At 50.2% G+C, this 12564-nt stretch overlaps 1 protein-coding gene across 4 annotated transcripts in view; it reads left to right on the top strand.

Moving 5' to 3' along the window:
* The first annotated feature begins 132 nt into the window (after positions 1–132).
* AVIL (advillin) overlaps positions 133–12564 on the top strand; it is a 28558-nt gene continuing 16126 nt past the window's right edge. For 2 of the 4 annotated variants that reach the window (XM_059683413.1, XM_059683414.1), the window contains exons 1-14: positions 133–3153; positions 4449–4523; positions 5192–5388; positions 6759–6867; positions 6949–7059; positions 7365–7567; positions 8032–8110; positions 8198–8296; positions 8961–9114; positions 9210–9310; positions 9788–9925; positions 10026–10184; positions 10929–11108; positions 12409–12554. In XM_059683413.1, coding sequence (XP_059539396.1) covers positions 3019–3153; positions 4449–4523; positions 5192–5388; positions 6759–6867; positions 6949–7059; positions 7365–7567; positions 8032–8110; positions 8198–8296; positions 8961–9114; positions 9210–9310; positions 9788–9925; positions 10026–10184; positions 10929–11108; positions 12409–12554 — 1886 coding nt within the window. In that variant the 5' untranslated portion in view covers positions 133–3018. Of the gene's footprint in view, positions 3154–4448; positions 4524–5191; positions 5389–6758; positions 7060–7364; positions 7568–8031; positions 8111–8197; positions 8297–8960; positions 9115–9209; positions 9311–9787; positions 9926–10025; positions 10185–10928; positions 11109–12408; positions 12555–12564 lie in introns of all 4 variants that reach the window. The other 2 variants (XM_059683411.1, XM_059683412.1) reach the window with 1 other exon arrangement.

Here is a 12564-nt window from a genome sequence, read left to right as displayed (position 1 = left end):
CCCTGCTGTTCATTTGGGCATCTACTGGGCACACCCTTCACCCCTGGCAACCCCTTCGTCATGATGAAGCTGGAGTACCATGGCTGGGAGACCAGCTGCGGACTCAGCGCGGGCTTCTGCTCAAAGTCACGGAAGTCAGGCTATATTAGCTCTTCCCAGCCCCCAACAGAACCAACTCCGTTGCCATCCAGGTGCTTAATAAGCATGCACTTGGTGTCCTATCGACTTACGGGGATAGACCTGCAGCCCCAGGGGGCTTGGAGTCTTCATTCTTCTGTGCCCCTTACTGATGTTCCCAAACCAGGATGTCTGAAACTCAGAACCCGGGATGGCTCCTGGCACATAGTAGGCACTCAAATATTGATTGGACTGATGTATGACACCAAGAAGCAAAACAGGATGAGGTATAACACTCCTGGCCCCTCTCCTAGACCTGCCCGCCCCTTCTGAGAAATGCCCAGAAGCTTCTTGGGGAGGCGCTTGCCAGCCTGGACATCCAGGCACTCGGCAGGCAGCTCTAGCCCTTGCCTCCTGTCAGCATAATGCATCCATATCTACAATATGGCAAATTTCATATCCTCCCACCCACTTTCCTGCATTATTGATGGGCTATGCACTTTTTAAAAATCAATTAGATCAGGGCGTGGAGCTGGAGTTAAAAAAAAAAAAAAAAGCCTTTAAAAGTCTGCTCTGTTTTTTTGCTGTTTTGAATAGGAACAGATAAAGCTTTCCCTCTGGTTTGAATAAGTCAAGCCCAGGGCTAGCTTGGCTGTGATTGGCCAGGACTAGGAAAATGTGGTTAAGATGCAAACCCAAGCAAATATAACCCAGTGTCTGTGCAGCCATTACTAAGCTCAGGCGGCAGACCTGGAGACTCCTGCTTTGGGGTGGTTCTTCAAAAGCGCTGCTGCTTACTTGCCAGCAAACTGGGAAGACTGTGGGAGAGAAGCAAGGCAAGGTAAGGTCTTTTCGGTTTACGGGTGCATGCCAGTAGAGCGATCCTACTGAACAAGGAAGAAACAAAAGGGAGAGGAGATTGAGATTTCCCTTGCTCTGTCTTCGGTGAGGCTTTTAAAGGGTTGGACCAGGAGTTTGAAACACATTTTGCAAAGTTCTGCTGAAAAACCAAGGGCCTTTTTAGAGACCTCTGAACAGATAGGGCACATTTTTAAAAGCTGGGGATGAAGAAGACCCCTCAGAAAGATGGTCTGGGGCATGGGAGAGGTTAAAACCAGCAACCTCTGTTTGGGGTCCATTCATACTGCCATCTCTCTAAGAATTAAGGGCCACTAGCTTTTAACTCGTGATTTCAAAACTGCACCCCACCCCAGGGGTTTCTGCAGTGATCTTAAAGGGTGCTGAATTCATAAGAACCTGGGAGGAGGGAGAGAGGGACTAAGTTTGGGGGAAATTTGATGTCACGGATGGAGTCGCATTTTCTGGGTGTTCCAGTGTGGCTAGAAGTCCCTTTGAGCATGTCCTCTCCTGCATTTGGGGGACCCAGGACCCGTAAGATCCTTCCTGCTGACAAATGGGACTGCTTTTGGCCTCAAAGACGGCCCTAATTAATGCCAGTTGGGTTGGCTTTTACCAGGTTGACACTTCTCTACTTTCAAGGAGTGAATTCATTGGCCCTTGTCCCCTTTGCCTAGTTACTAACAGCATTTGCCTTGAATGACTGAAATGGAGGGTCTGAAGAAAACCTGAACAAATATTTCCTGGCAGTTCTGAGCAGCACAGGGTGGGGCAATGCAAGTTATCAAATTAAATCCTCAAACAGTGGCTGCTCCGCCTCGCTGCTCAGCTTTAGTCCTGCCATAGCAGTAGACAAAGGGAGTTTGTTTTTGTGTTTTCACTAAAGTACATACTAAACAGCACATATTCTCCAAAACCGGGTTCATCCACCACAGCTCAAGGAAAGAATGGCCAGACATGCTCCTCTTAACAAGCACAGTGTGCCTCTAGATCGCAAAGCTCCCCACAGCCTTTGTGGATGGGTTTTCATCCGACATAGACCATCAAGCCGGTCCTGTTCCTTTGCCTCTTGGGCATATCCATCATGTGTATTGTCATCAGATTGTAAGCTCCCTGAGAGCAAGAACCAGGCATGCCTTCTAATTACATAAAGGCCCTATGGGACCATGGACATGTGTAGGTGCTTGATAACCCTGGATACGCCTTGAATAGAGATGGTGCATGATCCACACAGACTTCTCTTTACCGCTGCCTTCCTCCCCCCACCCAAGGCCAGACACAGCACCACTGGCTCCTTAGGGTCGGGAAGAGGGAGGGCAGCAGCTCACTGGCAGGCCAGGCCACGCCCACCTCCCCCTGTTGGCACCTGTACTCTGTCCCAGGCCCAGCCTTGCTTGCCATTTTACTTTTTTTTTGCTGTGAGGTACAGGGAATATATTAGTCAAGTAGGATGGGTTGTCTGAGTTTTAGGATAGTTTACTTGAAAGTAAAAGCTCAAAGAAAAGGTCAGAGAGTTGACTGTGGAGGAGCGGGGAAGAAATAGAGGGGATGAGAATGAGAGAAGGCAGCCCAATTTAGAAATACGTAGTTTGACATCAGCTTTCTTCCTGGTGTACCACTGAATTTAGATAAGTTTAGGAAGGGCTGCAGTACATCAAAAACACTAAAAGCACAGATTTTAGGATCAGATAAGGAATTCATACTAGTGTGTGACCCTGGACAAATTATTTTATCTCTCTGAGCCTGTTTTCCTACAATGTAAGACAAAGAAAATACACTCAGCTTATGAGAAATAAATGAGATAAAGTGAATCAACACAGGGCTTAGCATATTTATCACTCCTTCAGTCAATAACCTGGTGTTACCAGAGTTCTTCACAAGGGAAGTGGCAAGTGGGAAGCAGAACTTCCGGGTGGGAGTCCTGGCAGCCAGGCTAACGATGTGACCTTGGACAAGTCATTTCCCCCATCACTGTGAAATAGCAGGACATGGCAGGGTGGCTGACAAAAGGTTCGGAAGTGACTTAGGAAGAAAGCTGGATGAATGCCTGCTGGGACAGGCCTCATCTCCCTGCTTGCTCTACGATGTTTCAGTCCCAGGAAGACGAGAGCCATGTCTCTGAGCAGCGCCTTCAGGGCTGTGGGCAACGACCCTGGGATCATCACCTGGAGAATAGAGGTGAGCGGAACTGGGGCACACCCTCCCCCTAGCCACCCAGGCCTGACACTGGACAGCCCTTCTGTCTCCGGTCAGAAGCGGGAGAGACAGCATCTAAGTGCACATTTTCCTTTGGCCCCGCCTGGGTGTTCAAAGCAGGTGGGTAGCAGGCAGCGGAAATGTTCTTAGCCTTGGAGAGAAGGGCTCCAAGCAAAAGTAAGCTTGTCCTTTATTCAGCCATCTGCTCGGGTGAGTCTGCACTTCCAGTAAATGCCCTGGAGAGATGGGTGGGGCCAGGGCCCACCCAGGAGACTGATACTCCTAGCTGCTTTTGTCAGAACCAGAGTGCTCTGGCTCCCACAAAGTAGTAGGGGAGGTTTGGGGCACTGCACAGGAGGGCACGGCTCATCCCTGATCCCGCCTGGACTTGAGCCCTATGCTGACCTTGAGCTCCAGCACTCTGTAGCTAGGAACCGCCCTATCTGGGAAGCCCCACCGGCCAGATGAAAGGACCCCCACCCACCCTCATGTCCCTGCTCTGAGTGAGTGATGCCTAAAGCCCAGAGGTGTGCCTCACTCCACTACCCTCCACGTAGAAGGAGAGTCACAGCCTCTAGCAAGCGGCTGAGTGTGTGAGAGGCCCAGCACATTTCCAATAGGTACTAAAAAGTACAAAAATCAGGGGTATTTAATATATTTACATTTAACACACACCTTTTACATAGAATACACACAAGTATGACTGCAGGTTTACCTCACTTGGAGTTAGTGATGAAAATCTACATCTGAGACCATGGAAATAGTCCTCCTGGGGCAAGACAGACACGCAGGTGATAAAGCAGGGCCCCAACCCGGACGCTGGGCTTGGAGCCCACACGCGACTGGCATTCGCCCCAAAGCCCCACAGAACCTTAGTGTTCTGTTCTTGCAGACCTTGGCCAGCACTGGGGGTCAGAGTTGGAGAGCAATGTCGGAGGCAGCGGTGCAGCTGCTCAGAGGGAAGGTCTTAGTTTGTAGCTTATACCCAGCTCTCCCCTGCAGCGGGCCGAGGGTCCTCACAGTGCAGCAAGACAGCACAGGGCGGGCAGCAGGGAGGAGGATGGGGTGAGGATAGGCACCCAGATTCAGACTAGGGTGTCCAGGTTGAGCTCAGAAGCCAGGTGGCCATGCTACTCCTGCCACACCCTGTAAGATCAGCGGGGACATCTCCCCTGCCTCTCCCCCGCTGTCTGTGACTTTGAGGAGAGGGCTGCTTCGGGGAGGGGGAGGGGGAGGTGGGAGGGAATGCAGCCTGTGCACATCCCTTATCCTTCCAGAAAATGGAGCTGGCGCTGGTGCCCCTGAGTGCCCATGGCAGCTTCTATGAGGGGGACTGCTACGTCATCCTCTCGGTGAGCACCACCCCCCTCCCCCCCACCCCCCATTCCCACACGCTTCTCCCTAGAGCCAGGCTCCGCAGAGATGCTACTCAGATCCCTGGTGTCGATCGTGATTCTTCCTCAATGTTATACAGGACAGGCCTACAATTTGACCTTAAAGGCCGTTCTTAGGTGGGAGTTTTCAATTTTGCATCAGAGGGTGGGGGTGGGGCCCTCAGTCTGAACTTAGATAAGTAACTCACAAACAGCACATCCTGGGGAGGGGGGAGCCCCCGATTACAGCGGTGTGGAAGGCCAGATAAATGCAGGCCTCGAAGTGCTCATTCTAGTTGAGGAAACAACATCCCACATGAATAGTGCTGACAGCCACAAGATGGACAGATCAGCACTGTGCCAGCTCTGTAAGTTCAAGGGAATGGAGGAGCCACAAGGTAAGTCTGCATTCCAAGTTGGAAAAGGTCCCTGTTGCACTCCATTTATTTGAGAACAATAAGCTGTCAAATTTTCCCAAACATGGAGAGGAATTGCCTGAGCTTGAGCCACACTGTAGGTCCACATAGGGGCCACTGCAGGGAGGGAGAGGTCTGGAGCCACTGCACGCTGCGTTCTCCCCATGCCATGGGGCAGCAGCAAAGGGGAGGCGAGCTGGTCCCTGACCTGTCTCTCTGGCTGCATCCCAGACCCGGAGAGCGGGCAGTCTCCTCTCCCAGGACGTCCACTTCTGGATCGGCAAGGACTCCTCCCAGGATGAGCAGAGCTGCGCAGCCATCTACGCCACTCAGCTGGACGACTACCTGGGGGGCCGCCCCGTGCAGCACCGAGAAGTCCAGCACCATGAGTCCGACACCTTCCGCGGCTACTTCAAGCAGGGTATCATGTGAGTAGTTACGGATGAGCCAGGAAAAATGGCAGTTTACCAAAAAGGAAACCCAAAGGGCCAATAAGTACATGAAGAAAGTAATCACAGAAATGTAAATCCAAACAAAGCTTATAATTTCCACTACGCGAGTAGCACAAATCTGAGAGCTGGGCGGTGCAAGTGCTGGCGAGATTGTGGGGAAATAGGAGCCCTTGTGCCTTGCTGGTGGGAGGGAGGGCTGGCACAGCATTTCAAAGAGTAATCTGCCCGAGGCAAATCCCATTTCTGGGTGTATAATTCAAAGGAATTCTCACATACCCAGTTCCATAAAGGCACATGAACCAGGATGTTCACAGCAGTTATCATTAGTGATGGCAGGAGCTGCAGAAAGTGTAGAAGCCCCTCACTGGCAGACTGGACAAGAAAAATACTCCAGGACACTAAGGAGTGCCATGCAGGAGCCAGAAGCAACGGCTTACATACATACCTAACATGGACAGAGCTTAAAACCAGGGTGCTTTAGTGAACACAGAAAGAAACAGCCTTGAGCTATGTAACAGAATGCCAATTTGTTTTTTTAAAAAACCACATGCACACAAAACAACAGGTCGCATTTCACCAGAATAAATATAAATCCATGTTAAACTGTTAGAATGGTTGCCTGTGGTGGGGTGAAGACTGGAAGTAGGGTATGCAGATAAGAGAGAATACGTAAATACCTAAAACGAGAGGGTTCTGGTACTGCTCCATGAACTAATGAGTTTGAATAACTCAAAACTTTGCACTCAAGATTAAAACAACAAGAAATTCCAATGAGCTCAAGAATTCTGAGGCTGGTCCAAGGTCAGCTTCGTGCAGATTGGCAGTTCCCACTGAGGACCTGCTGGGCACAGGGCAACACACTGTCACCAGGAACCTGGTATGGAGGCTGGTTGGGTGGGTGCCGGGGCAGGAGAACTGATTCCAGGAGGGAGTTGGTCCTCAGGCCATGGTGCCATCGATGCTTCTGCTGCTGCCCAGCTTGTGCCCCTCTCCCTGCCACACACTGATATTCACAGTTCCCGGCACAAAACAAGCTCGTTCATGCTATGGGGTCTTCAGTACCAATGTTCCCTGTTTTGAACACTAGTTCCTTGTTGTTGGTTCCTATTCCTTTAATTCTCAGCTGGACTGTTACACCCTCTGAGAAGACTGCCTCACCACTCGGTCAAAAAGTCTGTCGCTGTGTCTACTTCTGTGGCAGCGATTACTACCATATAGGCTTACTTTGCTTATTTACTGTTGTCACCCACATGGGCAGAAACCGCATCTGTGTAATTCACCACTGTCTCCCCGGTACCTAACACACAGCAGGTGCCCAATCAATAACTTAATGGCTGTTCCCTTAGCTACAAGAGGGGGGGTGTGGCCTCTGGGATGAAGCATGTGGAGACCAACACCTATGACGTGGAGCGGCTGTTACACGTGAAGGGGAAGAGAAACATCAGGGCCACGGAGGTAAGTCCTCCCACTCTTTCTGGGCCCAGGGCCTCTCTACCTGGTGCCCAAGGATTCCTCTTGAATAATGTCTACCTCCAGGTGGAAATGAGCTGGGACAGTTTTAACCGAGGTGATGTCTTCTTGCTGGACCTTGGGAAGGTCATCATCCAATGGAATGGTCCAGAGAGCAACAGCGGGGAGCGTCTGAAGGTACAGCTCTTTCCGGTCTTCCTGCTCTCCTCCCCCTCAGGCCCGCTCATAGAGCCTGGCTCTCTCAGGTGCCTTTTCCTTCTTCCTTCCTTGCTGGCTCTTCCCTGAGATTCAAGGCGGACCCCTGCCTTGGAGTAGAGTCTGTTTTAGAAAGAGACCATGTGTGTGAGTCTGTGACTCACCCCTGGGCTCCTCAGCGTCAGAGTAACTCCTGTCTGAGACCTAGGCTGCTCCTCCCAAAGCCATTGGGCGGAGGTGGGGGGAGGGGCAGAGAAGCTGAGTGCTTCCATGGGTTTCCTTGACAGGCTATGCTTCTGGCAAAGGATATTCGGGACAGGGAGCGAGGGGGCCGTGCTGAAATAGGAGTGATCGAGGGAGACACGGAGGCAGCAAGCCCAGAGCTGATGAAGGTCCTTCAGGACACCCTCGGCCGACGCTCTATTATCAAGCCTGCAGTCCCAGATGAGATCATAGATCAGCAGCAGAAATCAAATATCATGTTATATCAGTGAGTAGCTAAACCTGGCTGCTGGTTGGAAGCTGGGGCAGGGGGAGGGTGTCCCCTGGAAGACTAGGGGATACTTCTGCTTGGCTCCTCATTTTGGGTGCAGGAGTCTGGCTTTCTTTTAGTCTTTTTCCCATGCAGCTTCTAGAAAGAGCTTGCTGTTCCGATTCAAGGAGGCAGCTACCATCTGTCCTTGTCAGCAACTCTTCCTGGTCTCTTGGGGAAACTGTTCCTTTACTCTGATCTATGCCTGCGCAGGGATGTGACGGGATGTTTGGAGAGAGATGCACAAGTCTCCACTAGAGAACTGAGTCCCTCACATTCCTGTCTGCATTCACGGCATGCCTGTCACAGGAAGTCAAACTCTCCCCAGAAACTCCACATTAAAACAAAGCCAGGAAAATACCTAACGACTATAAGATGCTTTGCAGAAGAGAAGGCACAGGCTAACCTCTCCCTTTCTCCAGTGTCTCAGACTCAGCTGGGCAGCTGGTGGTCAGAGAGGTAGCGACGAGGCCGCTGGTCCAGGACCTACTGAACCATGATGTAAGCAGAGCTTGAGTGGGGTGGCCAGACCTGGCCTCAGGGCAGGCCCTGGGAAAGTGTAACCACCTTTGTCCCTGACTGCTTCAGGACTGCTACATCCTGGACCACAGCGGAACCAAGATCTACGTGTGGAAAGGAAGAGGAGCCACAAAGGCTGAGAAGCAGATGGCCATGTCTAAGGCCCTGGTAGGAGCTACAGATGCACAGCATTGTCCAAAAAATTCTGTCAGTAACACTTCAGCTGTGCTCAGAGAGCCACACCAGGCCCTGAGCAAAGCACACTGCAGTTACATACATGGACTTCGAAGTCAGGCAAACTGGGATTCAAATCTAGGTTCAATGCCATCCCCTGGAGTTGTTGTGGGGATTAAATAACATCTGTTAAGGCATTCAGAACAGTACCTGGTACACACTGGGTCAATAAAAGGTGGTTGTTACTATTGAAGGGGACAGATAGCACGTATCAAGGGTAATGGCCCTGTCCTCAAGGAGCGTATGATATTGTGCAGACCCCGCAGATGAACCAAGCAGTACGCACTCACAGAGCAATAAATGGGCAAATGAATGTGAGACAAAGTCAGTATTCTACATGAGTGTTCAAAGAACAGAAAATAAGAATCATCATCACGATAGGCCAATAAACAGATGATAAATGTTCCATTCAGTACTTTCCTTGAGTGAGGTACATTTGTCCTAGACAGAAATGAGTTAGAATTTGACTCTGACTCCCAGAAGGGAATAAGGGAGCAATCCTACCAACTGGCTTCAAAGGGGTGAATGACCGGTCAGCAAAGGACTCGGTGCATTCCCTGACTGACCTGCTTTTCGGGGGGTGGCGGGGTACCTACAGAACTTCATCAAGATGAAGGGCTACCCCAGCAGCACCAATGTGGAGACCGTCAACGATGGTGCTGAGTCAGCCATGTTCAAGCAGCTGTTCCAGAAGTGGTCGGGGAAGGAGCAGACCGTGGGCCTGGGGAAAACGTTCGGCATTGGTAAAATCGGTAAGGTCGCCTCAGCCTGTCTTCCTGCTGAGACTGTAGGAAGAAGGCATGGATGATCTTCACTCACTCGGCTTCTCCCAACCCCTTCTCTGCAGCTAAAGTTTTCCAGGATAAATTTGATGTGACTCTGCTGCACTCCAAACCAGAGGTAGCTGCCCAGGAAAGAATGGTGGACGACGGCAATGGAAAAATCGAGGTAAGCCTAACGATTCCCATCTCAGTGCGGGTGGGCAGCTCTGGCCCTCCAGGCTATTCTGCTGTAGAGGAGGGGGCAGGTGGTTTTGTCTGCTTTGCTTTCCTTTTCATCTCCGGTGCCTAGGAGTATTCTCTCCAAGGTGTCTGAGTCTGCAGTTTTCCCACAATTCTTCAGGGAAGTGAAAGGCATATACCCTAGTGAGCTATCAATAACTCACCTGGCAGGACTATTCAAATCACCTCGGCTGACAGGAGGTGCCTGACCAGGGACAATCCAGTTCTCCTCCAGATTCAAATCATGCAAATGTGATAAGGCCTCGCCACTGGGGAAGCAGCCCCAGAGGGGGCAGGGGACTTTGAGTGGCAGATGTTAGTGCCTTTCCTGAGGATTCTCTGCTAAGCACCGCCCGTTCCCCTCAGCCAGCTGTCTCTTCAAATAGGACCCCATCTCTGGGGAACTGTCTCCTTCTGTGCCCAGGTCTGGAGAATTGAAAACCTGGAGCTGGTCCCCGTGGAGCATCAGTGGCACGGCTTCTTCTATGGGGGAGACTGCTATCTGGTTCTCTACACATTCGAGGTTTACGCGAAGCCACATTACATCTTGTACATCTGGCAGGTAGGCCTGGGCAGGCTCTCAGCTTTCAGAGCCGGTGCTTCCTCCGGCCACTAGGCTGGGGCAAGGGCAGCAGCAGCCATTTCTCCCGTCACCGCTGCAGGGCCGCCACGCCTCACAGGACGAGCTGGCAGCCTCGGCATTCCAGGCGGTGGAGGTGGATCGGAAGTTTGATGGGGCCCCTGTGCAGGTCCGGGTTATCATGGGGAAGGAGCCACGCCACTTCATGGCCATCTTCAAAGGAAAGCTGGTTATCTTTGAGGTGAGAGCCCTCAGATAAAGTTACACCATGAGCCAGAATGCTCCACACTAACAAGGAGGAGCTAACGTAGAGGAGAGGGGTGGGGAGCAGGCCTTGGGGCAGACATGGACAAGGAGGGGTTAATCTCTCCAAGACACTGAAGTGAATCCCAACTGCCTAGGTCTTCAAGTCCAAACCACTGCCTAATTCATGCTCAAGGTCTTTCATAATCTGACCCAGATTACCCGTGTAGGTGTGCTACCCTCACTCCCTAACCTACACGCTCCACTCGTCAGGTGGGTCTCCTCACTGGGCCGCACATGTGCCATATCACACTCCCTATCAACCTTTCCCACCGAATGTCCTTCAGATTCAAGTCCTACTTCGTCCATGAAGCCCTGGCTGAAGCACTACCAAAAATGTATAATGGCACGTGCCTGACATACACAAGTCTGTGGTCAAGTCCTAGTCTTGCCATTTATTAGCCAGGTTTCTAAGCCTCAGTTTCCCCATCTGTACTATGGGATGATACCTTCACAGAGTTATTTGGAGGATCAATAAAATGATGTAGGTAAGGCACCAGCCACAAAGCCTCCATATAACAGAGGTCTCAGGATGAAAGCTAACATTACTGGTACCAGTTAGCCTACATGCTCCTCAGAGGCAAATATGGTGTCAAATACATCCATGTTCTCCTCAACAGCTAGCCCAGTGCTCTCTCCCATGGTGCACCTCAAATCCAGACTCTGCTTTTCTCCTCTCTAGGGTGGGACTTCCAGGAAGGGAAATGCCGAGCCCGACCCTCCAGTAAGGCTCTTCCAAATTCAAGGAAATGACAAATCTAACACCAAAGCAGTGGAGGTGCCGGCCTTCGCCTCCTCCCTGAACTCCAATGACGTCTTTCTGCTGCGGACGCAGGCAGAGCACTACCTGTGGTACGGCAAGGTAGGATGGCTGGGCTCAGTGGTCATACCAGCCCTGTGCCGACCCTCCTGTCAGCAGAGCTGGAAGAGTTCACAGAAAGATGAACCTTTTTCCTAAAGGGTCTTCAAAGGGACTGCCAACATTCCCACAATTAGGCCTCCAATTAGAAAGTCAATGACCGTCCTGCCCATACCCAGAGACACTCCATAAACTTCAAAATAACACGATCTTTGCACACCAGTTTGGTGGATTACAATAAGACAGGCATTACCACTGAACAATAACACGAAAAATGTGATTTTTGTCCATTCAGACTGCATCTGCATTAAAAAGAACTAAGTTGTTTTACAAAAGAGAATTGAACAGGAAAAGATGCTCAACATCATTAGTCATTATGGAAATGCAAGTGAAAACCCAATGAGATACACACTTATTAGAATGACTAAAAAAATTGAGAATATCAAGTGCAGATGAGGACGTTTCTTATAAAACATACACTTATACAATCCAACAATCCCACTTCTGGGCATTTAAACCATGTGAAATAAAACAGTCTTCACACGAAGACCCATATACAAATGTTTATAGCACATAGCGCCTTTATTCACAATCACTGGAAACTGAAAGCATCTCCACTGGAGAATGGATAAACAGTATCACATCCGTGCAATGGAATACTACTCAGCAACACAAAGAGTGAGTGTCAAATACCCACAACTACAAGGATGAGACTAAGTGAAAGCAGCCAGACTCAAAGGCTACATGGTGTGTGATTCCATTTCTGACCTCTGGAAAAGGCAAAACTAGTGTGATGGAGAGCAGAACTGGTTGCCAGAGGTTAAGGATGGGAAGAGTTGGATACAAAGGGATAGTGTGGGCGAATCTTTTGCTGGGGCAAGGCAAATGTTCTGATTCTTTGTTGTGGTGGTAACTCGAGTCAATGCATTTGTCAAGACTCATAAAACCATATGCCAAAAAGAGTGAATTTTTGTGGATGTAATTTTAAAAATAAGTTTAAATTTTTCTCTTAAAAAAATATTAAAAGTAGGTGGTAAAATTCCAACTGAAACCCAAACAAAGGTGACTCTTGTCAACATCCATGTGGTTTCAGAGTCCAGTTTTGTTCTTTGACACCATAGTGTTTTCCTCCCCCCACCAGAGCCCCTTCCCAGCACTAGAACAAACCTATTCCCCTGTCCCAAAGTACTATGGCTTGGTTGCTGATCCTAGCTACACTAAGCTATTAGTCTCAGAAGCTTTTTTTCTACATCAATGTGCTCATGTGCAACTAACATCTGTGTTCTCCTCACCCCACTCTCAGGGGTCTAGTGGGGATGAGCGGGCAATGGCTAAGGAGCTGGCCGGGATTCTCTGTAATGGCACCGAGGACACTGTGGCCGAGGGTCAGGAGACCCCGGAGTTCTGGGACCTGTTGGGAGGGAAAACTCCCTATGCCAGTCACAAAAGGTACGGGACC

This window comes from Myotis daubentonii, chromosome 2, assembly GCF_963259705.1.
Source record: "Myotis daubentonii chromosome 2, mMyoDau2.1, whole genome shotgun sequence".
Taxonomy (NCBI): Eukaryota; Metazoa; Chordata; class Mammalia; order Chiroptera; family Vespertilionidae; genus Myotis; species Myotis daubentonii.
The sequence above is the reverse complement of the archived record's forward strand: the minus strand, read 5'-3'. Positions and strand labels throughout refer to the sequence as shown.